Here is a 16,910-nt window from a genome sequence, read left to right on the forward strand (position 1 = left end):
GCAGGACGTTATCCCTGACTGGCAGCAGACAGCCAGCAATATTTTGGTTGCAGTAGGGAACAAATATATCAATGACTTCATGGAGGAGATCTTGGGCAAGTTCCAGCCAGGGGTTCTTCCGCACTTCTTTGTGGTCCAAACCTTAGCCAGTCTCTCAGACTCCAACGGTACTTCAGATTTCTTACTTTTTGTTCCGTACATTTAGACTGAAAATGTGGTTCATTTTTGGAATGCCATCCACCCTCAAGAGGCCGTTTAACCCAGACTAAACACGGCCTTCAGTTCATCTGTATTTGGAGTGTAATTTTATATTCGGCAATCAAATGAATCTTTGTGGTAGATTTCTGTGATTTGACAGGTTCCTCTTTTCACGACATGTTTCACGTTCCTCTCAGCTGTTGACTTATTTCAGTTCCTGTCTTAACCTCATGATACCTGTAACGTACGGCAGTATGATAGGTTTGCCTCTCTGACCTTTACTTGACTGGTTGTCACTTCCCGCTCCGCCAGTCCCCTGACTGATGTGTTTGTTGTGTTGGCAGTCTACGGAATGGTCCCGTTCCTCAGCGCCATTTTGGGGACCATGTTGCCAATGTTGAGTCTGGCCAAGCAGGACACCATGAAGCTGGTGTTTTCCTCCGGTAAGCTGCCAGTTAAATGAAGCTTCATCTTGAAGGCTGGGTCTGACGTGTGGGCCGCCGGCCAGAGCTCACCAGCTGGGAGTGATTTCCCCCACTGCTGCTTTTTTGAAGGAGTTTGTGTGGGTAATGGAGCTTTAAGAGGAAGCCACTATGGAGCGTGTACCATAACCCAAACCGGTCTGCTCCGGTCTGCTCCAGCTGTCAGACTGGATGATTGTGAGATATGGGTCGCGCTGCCAACACCGTTGTGTCGTTCCCTCTCAACAGCGCTCTCCCACTTCAGCGAGAGCATTCTGGAGTACCTGGCCAACTTGGACAAAGCGCCGGACCCCACCGTGCGCAGGGACGCCTTCTCCGGCGAAATCTACACCGCCTACGACATCCTCTTCAACAGCTGGCTGCAGAGCAGAGACCCCAAGGTACGGCACGCGGGGCCACGTGGAGGTCCCTCGGCTCTGCGGTCAGGGCGGGAGGGTTGTTGGAGACCGGGCCGATGCTCTCGCTGTCCGGGCTGTTGGCTCCTCTGTGTCTGGTGGAAGTGGGAATGTAGCTTCAAGCTAGCGGGGTGCTTGGCGGTTTGAACACTGGGGCCTTGGAGGATGAAGCCTGCGGCCCACCGTACTGACCACAGATCGGTCAGAGTGAGGACTCGGCGTCTGAGGACAGCAGAGTTGCGAAAGATTCCCAGAGTAGAATCGGGCGTTATAGATCCAGGAGTTCGGAAAGAGTTTCTTCATCCTGGATCTACAGGCATGGCACTCCAGAACATGCAGCCATAGCAAAAAACCCAGACGACTAACCGCTTATTAAGCAACATCATTGATTTAATGGGAGAAGCCTCGTCACTTTAATGACGCCTCACGTAGGTTAAATGTCATACAGTAGATAAATCATCCCTGAGTGGTTTTTGGGCACGTATCACATTTGGCCCTCATAAATCCCAGAAGCCCACAGTCAGTCTGCAGTGCAGCGGTAGGAGTGTGTCTGCTTTATAGTGGTGCAGAATTAAAATGTGGATTTATGAACACTCAAATTTAAAATACCCAAATATAAAGTGTGTATATGTGTGTATGTGTGTGTATGTGTGTGTGTGTGTGTGTGTGTGTGTGTATATGTGTGTGGGTGTATATATGTGTGTGTGTGTGTGTGTGTGTGTGTATATGTGTGTGTCACGCTGCAGTTGCGTCTGACTGTAACAGAAGCTCTGGGCTGGATGAGTCACCTGATGTCTCAGGATAAACTGGAGGAGCAACTTCCCAAACTCCTGCCGGCCGTCCTGAACCTGTACAAGAAGAACCAGGAACACCACGTCATCAGCAAGGTGCAGCTCCTACACCTCACCACCTCCACCAACACCACCTCCACCACATCAACACCAACAACACCTCCTACACCTCACCACCAACACCACCTACACCACCTCCACCAACACCACCTCCACCACATCTACACCAACAACACCTCCTACACCTCACCAACACCACCACCTACACCTCCTACACCACATCAACACCACCTACACCTCCTACACCACACCAACACCACCACCTACACCTCACCAAGACCAACAACACCTCCTACACCACCTCACCTACACCTCCACCAACACCACCTCCACCAACACCACCACCTACACCTCCTACACCTCACCACCTCCACCAACACCACCTCCACCACATCAACACCAACAACACCTCCTACACCACACCAACACCACCACCTACACCTCACCACCTCCACCAACACCACCTCCACCACATCAACACCACCTACACCTCCTACACCTCACCACCTCCACCAACACCACCTACACCACCTCCACCAACACCACCTCCACCACATCTACACCAACAACACCTCCTACACCTCCTACACCACATCAACACCACCTACACCTCCTACACCACATCAACACCACCTACACCTCCTACACCACACCAACACCACCACCTACACCTCACCAACACCAACAACACCTCCTACACCACCTCACCTACACCTCCACCAACACCACCTCCACCAACACCACCACCTACACCTCCTACACCTCACCAACACCAACAACACCACCTACACCTCCTACACCTCACCACCTCCACCAACACCACATCAACACCAACAACACCTCCTACACCTCACCAACACCACCACCTACACCTCCTACACCACATCAACACCAACACCTCCTACACCACACCAACACCACCTCCACCAACACCACCTCCACCAACACCACCTCCACCAACACCACCTCCTACACCTCCACCACCTCCAACAACACCTCCTACATCTCACCTACACCACCCCCATACCACCACCTACACCTCACCAACACTAACACCACCACACCTACACCACCACCTACACCACCACCTACACCTCACCAACACTAACACCACCACCACCACCAACACCACACCTACACCACCACCAACACCACACCTACACCACCTACACCACACCACCACCACCTTCACCACCACCTACACCACACCTACACCACCACCTACACCACACCCATACCACCACCTACACCTACACCACCACCTACACCACACCAACACCACCTACACCAACACCACCTACACCTACACCACCACCTACACCTACACCACCACCTACACCTACACCACCACCTACACCTACACCACCACCTACACCACACCAACACCACCTCCACCTACACCTACACCACCACCTACACCACCACCTACACCACACCAACACCACCTCCACCACACCCACTACTCCACTAGGAGTCTGCCACGACAGGAGTTACACCTCTATCACACTTTAGATGTAGTGACTGTAGATAAGTAGTGACTTATGCTGCAGTGTTAATATATGTGTGTGTGTGTGTGTGTGTGTGTGTGTGGTACAGAGTCTTTGTCAGGTCCTGGATGCTGCTGTGAACATGGGAAGCAGGGTCCTGGAGACTCAGATAGACGTTCTTCTCACCACTCTGCACCAGCAGGTTCTGAAACTCCCGTTTTTATTGTCCTCTCCACTGCCCCCCCCCCCCCCCCCCCCCCACACACACACACACACACACACACACACACACACACACCTGCCTCGCCCACTTTCACAACATAAAGGAGACGTCTCCTCTGGTGACTCTGCTGTTGTGTAACTGCACCACAGAACAGGTTTCTGACTGGATGTCCTTGAGCACACTTGAGCTGCTGTAATTGGCCTGAATGGGGCTAACCTGTCAGTGAAGACATAATCACTCACAGACAAATGTTTGTCAATATTTGTTGATAAATATGTTTCTGCAGCTCAATTATTTCTAGTTGAGCTGTTTGTGTTCCATTAAGATTCCACTCAGTTTAAGTTGGTGCCTTTTTTTGATCCTTACATTTCTGTTAAGCAACACACTTTCGTCGTCTCTGTGATTGACCTTTTTCAGATGTGCTCTCCTGTGGACTACAATAATCCCCCAACTGTGAAAAACCACAATGAAGTTCTTCGCTGTTTCACCATCCTTGGTAGGTCTTGGTCTCCCTACCAATATCATGGATGAACCTTTAAATTCATGGCTGTAAAGGTAATGTTCAGGATGTGTGTCAGTGGATTAAAGCCCCCCACAAAGATGGAAATTTAAACCAATAGATTATTTCTCATGACTACATAAGAGTTTTTTTTTATTTTATGTATTTACTTTTTTAATTAAGTTCCTTTTTGTAGGTTGAGAGCAGTGATTGGTTGTTTGTTAGCTGGACACGAGCAGTTAGCTTAGAGACACATGGTTTTGCCTTTATGATGAGTGTCGTGTGTAGTTACAGTCAGAGAGCTGCTGGTGTAATACTGTGGTCCTCGGGAAAGGGGATTACGCTAAAGCTGAATTAAACTTCATTCCCCACAACTCCTTCCATCACTAAAATGAAAATTATACTTCACAAGGAGTTTGGCTTGGCCGCCACTCTTTCCTAACCCCGTTTGTTTGGTGGGTGGTGTTGGAAATTTCTTAGTGAAGCTGTAAGTCTAAACTAAATCTGCTTTTTTACATCTCACACTCTTGATCAGTCACGCTGCCTAAGGTAGTGAGTCTTAAACGAGGTTGTTCATTAAAGCACGTTGTTGCAGCTCTGTGGGGTGGGGAGGCTCCAGAAACAGGTGAACCCTACAGCTAAACTCCACCATTGGCCCAGCGGTGACTCCTCACATTCGCCTTTAAGTTTAGTTAAATGCAAGAGACAGAATTTTCACACTGATGAATGTGGCTAATTTTGCAGCCGTGTGAAACAGGTCGGCCCTGTGTTGCGCGTTACCCTGAACAGTTTGGAGTAAGGGATTGTCACTGTGTAATTGGGTTCAGGAGAACACTTAACGAGCTGGAAGCTGGCATTGTGCATGTCTGCTGTGGGCTTGGGAACGTGGGACAGAATTAAAGTGGCATGCTGTAATTCACACAAAAAATTTATATTTTATGTTTGTCTGTTCTCGGCGTAGCCAAGTCCTTCCCAGACCGCCTGATGGTGTTTGTCCTCCAGAGGTTGGAGAACAGTAACGAGAGGACCAGGCTGGGCTCCCTGGCTGTTCTCAGACATCTCATCAACTCCACCAGTGAGACTCGCCGCTCACGCTTAATATCACATCTTAAAGAACCCGATTCAGCTCTCACTAGAGATGCTTCACGTGAAGCAGACGATTGAAACGTAGCACAGTAGAAAAGCTTTCTTTTTTTATAATATTCTCATGATGGTTGAAACTGTGTGTTCAGCAGACAGGTTGCATCTTTACGCTGTTCTGTGCTTTGACCTGCTCCTCTGAGATGTTTAAATACCCCTTTCCTAGCGTCCATAATGGAAAACAAGAAGCTTCTTGTTCTAGCGAGTATCAGGCAGCCGCTTACAGACCACAGCAATAAGGTGAGAATCTCGTACACCTGATGAGTGGGGCACTGATATTGGGCATACGAACTTGTGCAGAAATCCTTAAATAGCAGTAATAACTGCTTTTTCGTCATTGTTTTGACCTGTGTTAGTTGAAGAAGCAGTGTGTGTGTGTGTGTGTGGTTCTCTGGGGCTGACGGGAGTGTTTACCTGTGCAGGTGAGGAGGAGTGTGGTTCAGGTCATCAGTGCCATGGCTCACCACGGCTACCTGGAGCTGGAGGGTGGAGAGACACTCGTGCGCTACATAGTCCAGCACTGTGCCCTGCCTGACAGCCAGCAAGTACGCTCTCCACCCGCCTACACCCCCCTAAACCCCGCCTACACCCCCTAAACCCCGCCTACACCCCCCCTACACCCGCCTCCCTCACCACACACCCGTCCCTTTGACTGGCAGCTCCACACCTAGCGTCTAACCCCATGTGGTACCAGGTGAAATGGTGGCTCTGCTGTGTGGCTCTCCAGGTACCCAGGCAGCCAATGGGCTGCTCAGTGTCAGAACAGCGTGGGGATTAACGTCTGATTAACGTCTGATTAACGTCTGATTAACCGCAGCCGTCTTGTCCAGGGTGGCACTGACTCCATCCTCAGGATAAGGGCAGTTAAAGAACGAACTGTTGAGCATTAAAGCAACACAAACCTCCATCCGCTTGGACAGTAGTTTAAAACGCAGGAGGATCCACACGTCTTTCCTCTTGTGTTAACAGAGCACCAGTCGTTTTGTGGAGGATGATGTTGCCATGTGTGATTAGTGTTTATCTTGCTTAATCTATGGCACGAGAATTAACATCATTAGTTCTTCTACTGATGGTGTAAAACACCTTCAGTCTGCTCTAGACTCTCTCAGGAACCTCTCGGGTTCTCCTCTGTTCCTCTCACACTTGGTTGTCACCCATAAACAACCAGTTTGGGCTCCTTCTGATTCATTGGTAACGGGCTTTTCACTTAACTGGTCAGAATATAATTATTCACAGACCGTCCATTAACGCTCTTTCACATTTACATACAAACCATTAAACACCACACACTTCATCATGGATGTTCCTTCACCCGTGGAACTGCTGTGTGCTGATTGGCTCGGTTCTGTCGGTGTGCAGAGGGTCCAGCGACCTCTTGACCCAGAGGAGGTGACCAATGAGGCGCTGAGGAGCATGTGTGACGATACACTCCACCTCTTCACCACCACCGTGGGCTGTCTGACCGATGTGAGGACACACACACACACACACACACACACACACACACACACACACACACCCTCCACCTCTTCACCACCACCGTGGGCTGTCTGACCGACGTGAGGACACACACACACACGCATACGCGCACACACACGCACGCACATGCATACGCACGCACGTGCACACACACATATACACACACACATTCATGCACATGCGCACACATACGCACATACAGAATAATTCATTGTTTTGTATGTTGGAATCTTTTACAGATGATCGAACAGTTATGGCTGGATAAATAAATAACGCTCACTGCAGCGCTGCGTGTAATGGGCAGATGTGATTTATCAAACACTCTTATCCGCTTCATGAAGATATATGAAGGTTTCATTTGTGTGACTATGAGTGAAGGTCTCTGGGGACTTAAAAAGATCCTTCCTTACCAGCATCACCAACCCTTAACAGCAGCGTGTGTGTACGTGTGTGCACGTGTGTGTATGTGTGTGTACGTCTGTCTGTGTGTGTACGTCTGTCTGTGTGTGTACGTGTGTGTGTGTGTGTGTGTACGTGTGTGTGTGTGTGTGTACGTGTGTACGTGTGTGTGTACGTGTGTGTGCGTGCGTGCGTGTGCGTGCGTGCGTGTGTGCGTGCGTGTGCGTGTGCGCGCGTACATCTGTGTGTGTGTGTGTGTGTGTGTGTGTGTGTGTGTGTGTGTGTCCTGGGAGACATTAGCTCTTTTTTCCTGCGTGGTCCCCAACACTAACAGTGAGCTGATGACGGGGTGTGTGTGTAATAGTCCAGCGTGGATCTGAGTCAATAGCTGCTGTTAAATACTGGCCTATAAAGTGGCCCTGTGCCTCATTCTGACAGTGATTCTGATAGGTGCGTTTCAGGCTGTATCTTCAGCAACAGGATAAGAAGTAAGTGTGTGTGTGTGTGTGTGTGTGTGTGTGTGTGTGTGTGTGTGTGTGTGTGTGTGTGTGTGTGTGTGTGTGTGTGTGTGTAGGTGTTGTGGCCCATGCTGCTGGGATTCCTGACCCCGGTCCAGTACTCCAACGCCTCCTCTCCCCTCTGTAAGAGTCTCATCCTGCTGGCCAGCAAGAAGCGTGCAGCGTGTGAGCCCAGTTTCACCGTCGACCTGAGCGCAGGTGAACAGACATACACACACACACGCTCCTGCTGCTTGGTCCACGTGCGCGCTCGTGATGTCACTGAGGCGTGCGGTCCCAGACGCTGTAAGCGTGGAGGGCTTTTCCACTGTGTGAGCCATCACAGGCGGGTTCACAGGGCTGCCGTGTAAACACCCCCTCTGGCTCCGCCCCCACCCCTCTTCCCCCCCCCCCCCCTCCTCCATTTCTCTCTTTTTTTGGCCAGCTTTTTTTCCGCTTCATTTTGGAAATGAAATTTCCACTTAGACATTTAGTTTTCATTACCGTTCGTCTGCTTGGCCGGTACTGTCTGGTTCTAATTAGTCAAATCAAGAGTCGTGTTTATCATGTGATTAGGGCAGCAGGGACCTGTGTGGGGGGGGGGGGGGGGGGTGTAATTGTTTCTTTCTGTGATTAAACTGAGCTCTTAGTCGGACAAATAGCATCCCAACAGGCTAATCATTTACTCGTTAATAGTGATGTTTTGGCCTGGAGCTGCCGTGCTGAGCCCTGTCTGCCTTCATCTCCTTCTCCTCTTCGTCTTTTCTTCCCTAACGTTGTTTTTCTCTTCTGTCTCTTCCTCGTAGGGTCTGGTCTTCCCTCACAGTACACACTCATGATGAGGCTCTTGGTGAGTGAGGACGTTTTTAATGCGATAGCGCGGGGCACTTTGCACCAGTTTACAGCTGTCTAATCACCAGCTCGGACAGAATTAAAGCTGTAATATGCTGTTTATAGCACCGTAATGTGTCTTGATATTAAAGGATTGCTGGGTAGGTACTGTTGCTCTGGAGGTGAACGTCAGGAATACTGTTTCAGGTGAACGCCTGCTTCCCGTTCCACTGTCGAGGCCATGGTGCTCCATCTCTGGGTGTCCTGAACGCCATCAGTCCCATCATCCACCCTAAGGTGGAGGCCCTGTGGGAGGCGGAGGTCCCTCCGCTCCTCAGCTGTCTGGAAGGTTAGTGGTCAACCGTCTTGGGTTGAGCGCGGTTGCAGTGAGAGGATGTGTGAGAGAGGATGAGAACAAGTATCATTGATGAAGGTGCTTTTGGGATTTGAGTTGTGTCCAACAGAGACGGTGTCCATCTGTCCCTGTGTGTGTTGTACTGTATCAGTGGTGTTTGTGTCTAGTTAACTGTAACCTCCATGCTGTGTATGTCCAGTTCACAGGCACCTACCTGTGAAGCTTTGACTCAAGTCTTTGTCTGTTTACACAGAAATGAGACAAAGTTGAGACAAAGCTTTGGATTTGTATTTAGATCGATGCTCACATTGCTCAATATAAAGTTGAAGCCTTAAATAAGTGGTCACATTTCTTCTAAAACCAAAACGGCTTTTCCATAGTTTTTGCAAATGTTCATCATATTTTAACGAGAGCCAGGCCCATATTTTTACAAGGAAAATTACATTTTACAAGGAAAATCATATTTTATGTATTTCTCATAACCATACTATAGCTTAATGTGCTTAAGAGCTTTTTTTCCACTTTTCAAAAGTGTCTTTTTCCACATCAGAATTCACACCAGAAACTCTGGACAAAAGGAAATGGGAAGAAAGTCTATTTCAGGTCAGCAGTAGTGAACTAATACTACATATAATACTACATGTAGTACTACAACATATAATACTACATATACTACCACAACATATCGTACTACATATACTACTACAACATATAGTACTACTACTACATATACTACTACTACATATAATACTACATATACTACTACAACATATAGTACTACTACTACATATACTACTACTACATATAATACTACATATACTACTACAACATATAGTACTACATATACTACTACAACATATAGTACTACTACTACATATACTACTACTACATATAATACTACATATACTACTACAACATATAGTACTACATATACTACTACAACATATAATACTACATATACTACCACAACATATCGTACTACATATACTACTACAACATATCGTACTACATATACTACTACATATAGTACTACTACAACATATACTACTACTACATATAATACTACATATACTACTACAACATATCGTACTACATATACTACAACATATAGTACTACTACAACATATACTACTACTACATATAATACTACATATACTACTACAACATATACTACTACTACATATAATACTACATATACTACTACAACATATAGTACTACATATACTACTACAACATATACTACTACTACATATAATACTACATATACTACTACAACATATACTACTACTACTACTACTACATATAATACTACATGTAGTACTACTACTACATTTAATACTACATGTAGTACTACTACTACATATAATACTACATGTAGTACTACTACAACATATACTACTACTACTACATATAATGCTACATGTAGTACTACATATACTACTACTACTACTACTACTACTACTACATATAGTACTACTGCTACTACTACAACATATAGTATTTCTGCTACAACATATACTACTACTACTAATACTACAACATATAGTACTACTACTGCTACTACAACATATACTATACTACTACTACTACTATATATAGTAGTAGTATAGTATATGTTGTAGTACTGCTACAACATATACTACTAAATGTAGTACTACTGCTACTAAAACATCTACTATATATACTACTATTACTACATCAACTACTACATATAATACTACTACATCATCTACTACTACTACATATACTACTACTACTCCCACTACTACTGTAAACAGCTTCAACTTTTACTATTTTTTGCTGAAGTAATTCTGTGTGGAAATGTAATGATTCTGATACCTTTCAATTCTCTTCAACATTTTTCAAAGTTCCTGTCTAAAACCCTGGAAACCATCAACGATAGTGAGTGGATTGGTCAGCTGGCGGTTGATGCAACCCGATACCTCCCTACCTACAGCGGCAGTGTAGAGGAGAAGGTCTGTACTGCCTCGGCAGGTCTGCTCTGGGTCTCTGGGACACTTCTCTCCTGTGTTTCTGCCCGTCGAATCCAAAACCTCTCAGAACTAGGAAGGTCCACGCTACACAGGAATATCACGATACCATAAATGTTTTAGTCGGTACCAATGGCGCTAAAATTCTACAATTCTCAACAAAACCTCAATAAAAAATAAACCAGTTAAATAAATGTTTCAATATAAATGCTTTTATTTTTTAAGTTTTTTTTTTGAAAGACAATTCAGAGATTTCGTTTTCAGTTCAGTGTGGATTTCAGCAAATGTTTTAACAGTTTCTAACAAGTACAAATTATTATTTATGGTGTTGGCTCAAAGAAACCACAAAGCTCCTTTAGTGAAATGTTTTCAGACTGTTTGCAAAAAAAACTTTGTGTTATCTATTATTTGACCCTGTTTGTCAGACTCAAACGCAAAATATTTCCGTATGAAACCTTTGGCATTTTCTCCCCAACTAGTTTCAGCAGACCTGTTGCCTCCTCCTTTTGCTGACGCCATTCCTGGTATTTGTGTTGTGGGAGGTGGTGTTTGTGTTGTGGGAGGTGGTGTTTGTGTTGTGGGAGGTGGTGTTTGTGTTGTGGGAGGTGGTGTTTGTGTTGTGGGAGGTGGTGTTTTGTGTTGTGGGAGGTGGTGTTTGTGCTGTGGGAGGTGGTGTTTTGTGTTGTGGGAGGTGGTGTTTGTATTGTGGGTGGTGGTGTTTTGTGTTGTGGGAGGTGGTGTTTTGTGTTGTGGGAGGTGGTGTTTGTGCTGTGGGAGGTGGTGTTTTGTGTTGTGGGAGGTGGTGTTTGTGCTGTGGGAGGTGGTGTTTGTGCTGTGGGAGGTGGTGTTTGTGTTGTGGGAGGTGGTGTTTTGTGTTGTGGGAGGTGGTGTTTTGTGTTGTGGGAGGTGGTGTTTTGTGTTGTGGGAGGTGGTGTTTTGTGCTGTGGGAGGTGGTGTTTTGTGTTGTGGGAGGTGGTGTTTTGTGTTGTGGGAGGTGGTGTTTTGTGTTGTGGGAGGTGGTGTTTTGTGTTGTGGGAGGTGGTGTTTGTGCTGTGGGAGGTGGTGTTTGTGTTGTGGGAGGTGGTGTTTGTGCTGTGGGAGGTGGTGTTTGTGTTGTGGGTGGAGGTGTTGCAATGTTCTTGGCTTATTAGCATGTAGGTTTGTTTTGCTGCCCTCCGGTGGTGTGTTATATCTGAGAAACCTTCGGGACCACAGAAAACACAGAAGAAACACACATTCTTTTGTGAAAAAGTGGTCTCTCGAACGGATGGTTCACAACATAACATATTTTATTATTATGCCTTAGTCATAAACACATCGTAAGAGCTTGTTCCCTCATCAACCAGGTGCTAAAGATCCATTAAAGTTACGAATAATTATTTAGTAATCTTGTTTTACACTGTTCTTTCAACCTTGACCGTGGAGTGCACCTGCTAACTACGCATCGGAACTCACACACTGATAGCGCGTTTATTTTTCTCTTCTTCGTTTCTTTCTTTCAAAATAAAAGCATAGCGCTGCAACAAAATAATACAAGCTTATGAACCAACTTGCAATATGAAAACACTGAATATCAGGTCAGTTACACTCCCACCAAATCATTATAGCTTAACTGGCAAACAAATGGAGTAATAATGATTTCCTAACGAAGAAATGACCTGTAGCCTTAACTCAATAAACACAGTTTGTAATAAAGAATGAACTTTAACTGTGGAATGCAATTAAACAGTCTCTAATAACAAAACCAGTTTCTGCACTGGGCGTTCCACTATTGAAGGTTTACTAGAACATTGTCCTTTCTCCAACTTCTTTTCTGCAAAGCGAATCTTTACTTTCCTTACAAGTCCATCTTTATCGGTCACTGTGTCCACTACACGAGCTAATCTCCATTCATTGCGAGGTAAATCATCCATCTTTTCCATGACGACATCTCCTACCTTCAAATTTCTTCTTGGAGTGTGCCATTTCTGCCTTGTTGCAATGTTAGACAGATATTCCCTTTTCCAACGGGACCAAAATTGTTCTGCTAGGTACTGCACTCGCCGCCATCTTTTTCGTGCATAAATGTCCTCCTTAATGAAGTTCCCTGGAGGGGGCAAGGCTGCCTTTGACTTCATAGTAAGTAGGTGGTTCGGTGTCAATGGCTCGAGGCTGTTCGGGTCACTGAGGTTGTCTACTGTGAGAGGCCTGCTGTTCACAATTGCCATCGCTTCATAAAAGAATGTTCTTAATGATGCATCATCCATTCTGTCTGATGAAAGTGAAGCTGTAGAACGCATAATGTTTCGAACCGTCCTGATTTGTCTTTCCCATACACCTCCTGTATGGCTTGAGTGAGGAGTGTGCATTTGGAAGTCACACTGTTTCTCAGCCAGAAACGTGGTAATGCGGTTAGTGTCCACTTGTTTCAAAGCTTCCTGCAGTTCGTTTTTAGCTCCAACGAAGTTGCTTCCTTGATCGCACTTTATTTCACTGACTGCTCCTCTTATGGCTATAAAACAGCGGAGAGCGTTGATAAAGGCATCCGTAGTCATGTCATCCAACATTTCTATATGAATTGCCCTGCAACAAAGGCAAGTAAACAGAAGTCCATAACGTTTATGTACTTTGCGATCTTGTTTGGTTGTAAAAGGACCAAAACAGTCCATTCCACAAAGGGTGAATGGTGGAGATGGATCTAGGCGCTGTTTTGGGAGATCCGACATTTTTTGTTTCTCTGTGTCTCTTCTGAGCCTGCGACATTTTACACATTGGTGTATAAATTTTGCCACGGCTTTGTTGATGCATGGAATCCAAATTCCGTTTGACCTAATCTCATTGATTGTCAGTCCTCTCCCTTGGTGTTGTACCTTGCTGTGACAGTGAGCGACGATTAGTTGAGTAACGTGATGGTCCTTGGGAACTAATACTGGATGCTTCAGTGTGGAGGAGAATGAAGCATTTCGGAGCCTTCCTCCCACCTTAAGGAGTCCATCACTATCAAGAAACGTGTCCATTTGAAGCAGTTTACTTTTGATAGGAAGTGCCTTTCCCTGTTTAAGCAGTCTTATCTCCTCTGCATATTCATTTGCTTGTAGGTCCTTTATAACAACACATTGTGCATTTTGTCTTTCTTGTGATGTGCTATGGCCTGTTGTTTTATCTCCCTTAACACGGCGGATCAGTCGAGCTATGGCTTGAGTGGCCTTGTACCATGAGGAAAATTTTGTCAACTTGTCTGACAAACCTTTCTGCTCCGTTTTAAGTGAGTTTAGTGCATGTACCTTTTTAACCTCTGGATCTCCGAGTGGCACATCCATGTCAATCTCTGTAGCTGTGGGAATTTCTTTGTTCCATAAAAACTGTGGCCCTTGGAACCAGTTTGATGTCATAAGTTCACTTGCACTTAAACCTCTGGAGGCCATATCCGCTGGATTTTGCTCAGAGGAAACATATCTCCACTGCTGGGGGGAGCTGTTGAGCCTTATCTTCTGAACTCTATTGGAAACAAATGTGTGAAAACGACGTGCTTCGTTATTAATGTAGCCTAAAACCACCTTAGAGTCTGTCCAAAAGTACTCGTCTATCTCCGTCAATCCTAATTCATCCTTTAACATGAGGCTTACAGTGATGGAGACAGCAGCAGCTGTCAGTTCGAGTCTAGGTATTGTTACTACCTTGATAGGAGCAACTCTGGCTTTAGCTGTAACTAAAGTACAATGCACTTGCTCATCTTTGCTTATATGTCTTAAATAAGAACATTGACCATAACCGTACAAGCTTGCATCAGAAAAATTGTGCAATTCTGTTTTCACTATTTTGCCAAAGTTTTTAGGGACATAACAGCGTGGTATTGTGATTTTCTCCAAGTTTTTTAAATCTTCTTTCCATTTTTCCCATGCTGGCTGTAGTTCACTGGGAAGAGGATCATCCCAACTTGTGCCATGTTTGCATGTCTCTTGAAGCACTCGTTTACCTGTGAGTACAAAGGGGGAGATGAATCCTAATGGGTCATAGAGAGATGCAACCATTGATAGGATGCCCCTTCTTGTAGCAGGTTGGTCATTGGGGAGAAAGCCAAACCTAAGTGTGTCTGAGTCTATGTGCCAGCGAATGCCTAGTGCTCTTTCAAACTTCGAGTCATTAAGTGCTAGGTCGCATGATTGCTGTGGAGAGGCGCGTTCTGATGGTGGAATGCTTTCTAACACTGTTTTGTTATTACTTACAAACTTGTGCAGTCTGAGGCCACCTAATGCACAGAGAGCCTGGCCCTCCTGAGCGAGCTGAATAGCTTCCTCGATGCTTGCAGTGCTTGTTACACCATCGTCCACATAGAAATCTTTCATTATGAACTGGGATGCAAGGGGAAACTGTAGCTCATTTTCTTTCGCCAGATGCTTTAATCCATAATTTGCACACCCTGGTGAGGATGTTGTGCCGAACAGGTGAACCTTCATTCGAAACTCCTGAGGCTCAGTATTCAGGTTGCCATCCTTCCACCATAAGAATCTTAAATAGTCTCTATCAGCTTCATACACATGAAATTGGTGGAACATTTTTTCAATGTCACATAACAAAGCAACTTGATGCCTTCTGAATCTGAGTAGAACGCCATTCAGATTGTTCAACAAATCGGGCCCTGACAGCAAATGATCATTGAGACTGTTGCCTTTGTATTTTGCTGAGGCGTCGAAAACCACTCTGAGTTTGTCTGGCTTTTGAGGATGATATATCCCGTGGTGGGGAATGTACCATCTTTCTCCTTCCTTTCCTTCACTGTGCACTTCCTCAGCTTCACCCTTCTCTATGACTTCACTCATGAACTTGACATATTGCTCCTTGTACTTTTGGGTTTTCAACAGTTTGTTTTTGAGGCTTTGAAGTCGTACAGTTGCCATTTGCTTATTATCTGGTAAGGAGGGTCTCTCTTTAAATGGAAGTGGCATTTCATAATGTCCTTCATTGTTTTTGTAAATGCCTTCTTTAAGTGTATTCAGAAAGAGAATGTCATCTTGGGAGATTGATATGTTATCCTTGTTGTCATTCTTAAAGTCATGCTCGAGAACCTTGATGGCGTCAGCTGGAGTCATTAAAGGGAGCTCCTTGGTCGTGACTCTGTGACATACAGCAGACATGCTAAAGGCGTCATTGTGAGATGAAGTGGGACCTACAATGCTCCAGCCCAGCGCTGTGCGGACTGCATAGGGTTCGTTCTCTCCTCCTAAAATTACTTGTTGTGGAGCTAATGCCTTGGAGCAATTGTACCCAATTAAAAGCCCAACTTCACACTCTAGCTGTGGAGGAATCTCATTCACTATTGCTCTAAGGTGATTCCATCGCCTTGCCGTTTCACAGGAAGGAATGTGGGAGCGATTAACAGGTATACAGTCTTTAGTGTAAGCAGGAGGGAGTTCAATCGTTTCTGAGAAGTTGTAGCCTCTCACCTTAAGACCTGATACACGTTCACTTGACATAACAGTATCCTTACCCAGCATTGTAGTGAGTCTTAACTTTATTGGAGTAGACTTAGCCTTAAGATTGTTAGACACATCTTGGTCGACAAATACTGTGTCACTCTGGGTGTCTAAGAGTGCATAAACAAGCCTTTCTTTACCTGGTTGTTGTTCTGAAGAAACCCATACAGGTACGATCATGGACGTGTTTGCACATTGTTCACTGGTTTCTGCGTTGAGAGACAGGGTAGTTGCAGCCTGTTCTGCGTCTATCTGAGTTGGGTTTGTGGCTAATTTAACATGGTCATAGTTGAAGTCGTGCAGACATGTGGGGTGTTTTTTCTTGCATATTTCACACACAAGTCTGTAGCGACAGTCCTTTGCGCCGTGTCCGGGTTTGAGGCAGCCGTAACAAAGCCTGCTGTCTTTTATGTATTTCCTTCTTTCTACAAGAGGTTTGTCTTTGAACTGGGGACAACTGTGAAGTTTGTGTCCGCTGTCTTGACAGAGCGAGCATGGCAGTGTAACGCGTGACCTTGGTTTAGTGGTTTCTGTCTCTGTTACTACCTGCGTTTGGAGAACACTGGATGTGAGCCTTTTTTCCTTTTGGTGACTTTTACTAGTGGTTTTGGTGGAGTCGGTAGATTGGAG

The 16,910-nt window shown here is 45.5% G+C and overlaps 1 protein-coding gene across 5 annotated transcripts in view; it reads left to right on the plus strand.

Moving 5' to 3' along the window:
• Window positions 1-16,910, plus strand: part of mroh1 (maestro heat-like repeat family member 1) — a 46,800-nt gene that overhangs the window by 2,877 nt on the left and 27,013 nt on the right. For 4 of the 5 annotated variants that reach the window (XR_013125229.1, XM_076990629.1, XM_076990632.1 and 1 more), the window contains 15 exons: window positions 5-167; window positions 543-641; window positions 909-1,060; window positions 1,822-1,962; window positions 3,523-3,615; window positions 4,054-4,132; window positions 5,097-5,210; window positions 5,442-5,515; window positions 5,698-5,820; window positions 6,635-6,742; window positions 7,728-7,869; window positions 8,457-8,500; window positions 8,689-8,830; window positions 9,387-9,439; window positions 10,705-10,812. Coding sequence is in view for 4 of the 5 variants with exons in the window: in XM_076990629.1 (XP_076846744.1) it covers window positions 5-167; window positions 543-641; window positions 909-1,060; window positions 1,822-1,962; window positions 3,523-3,615; window positions 4,054-4,132; window positions 5,097-5,210; window positions 5,442-5,515; window positions 5,698-5,820; window positions 6,635-6,742; window positions 7,728-7,869; window positions 8,457-8,500; window positions 8,689-8,830; window positions 9,387-9,439; window positions 10,705-10,812 (1,635 nt within the window). In the remaining variant the exon portion in view is untranslated. The remainder of the gene's footprint in view (window positions 1-4; window positions 168-542; window positions 642-908; window positions 1,061-1,821; window positions 1,963-3,522; window positions 3,616-4,053; window positions 4,133-5,096; window positions 5,211-5,441; window positions 5,516-5,697; window positions 5,821-6,634; window positions 6,743-7,727; window positions 7,870-8,456; window positions 8,501-8,688; window positions 8,831-9,386; window positions 9,440-10,704; window positions 10,813-16,910) is intronic. The other variant, XM_076990633.1, reaches the window with a different exon arrangement.

This window comes from Brachyhypopomus gauderio, unplaced genomic scaffold (assembly GCF_052324685.1).
Source record: "Brachyhypopomus gauderio isolate BG-103 unplaced genomic scaffold, BGAUD_0.2 sc76, whole genome shotgun sequence".
NCBI classification, from domain to species: Eukaryota; Metazoa; Chordata; class Actinopteri; order Gymnotiformes; family Hypopomidae; genus Brachyhypopomus; species Brachyhypopomus gauderio.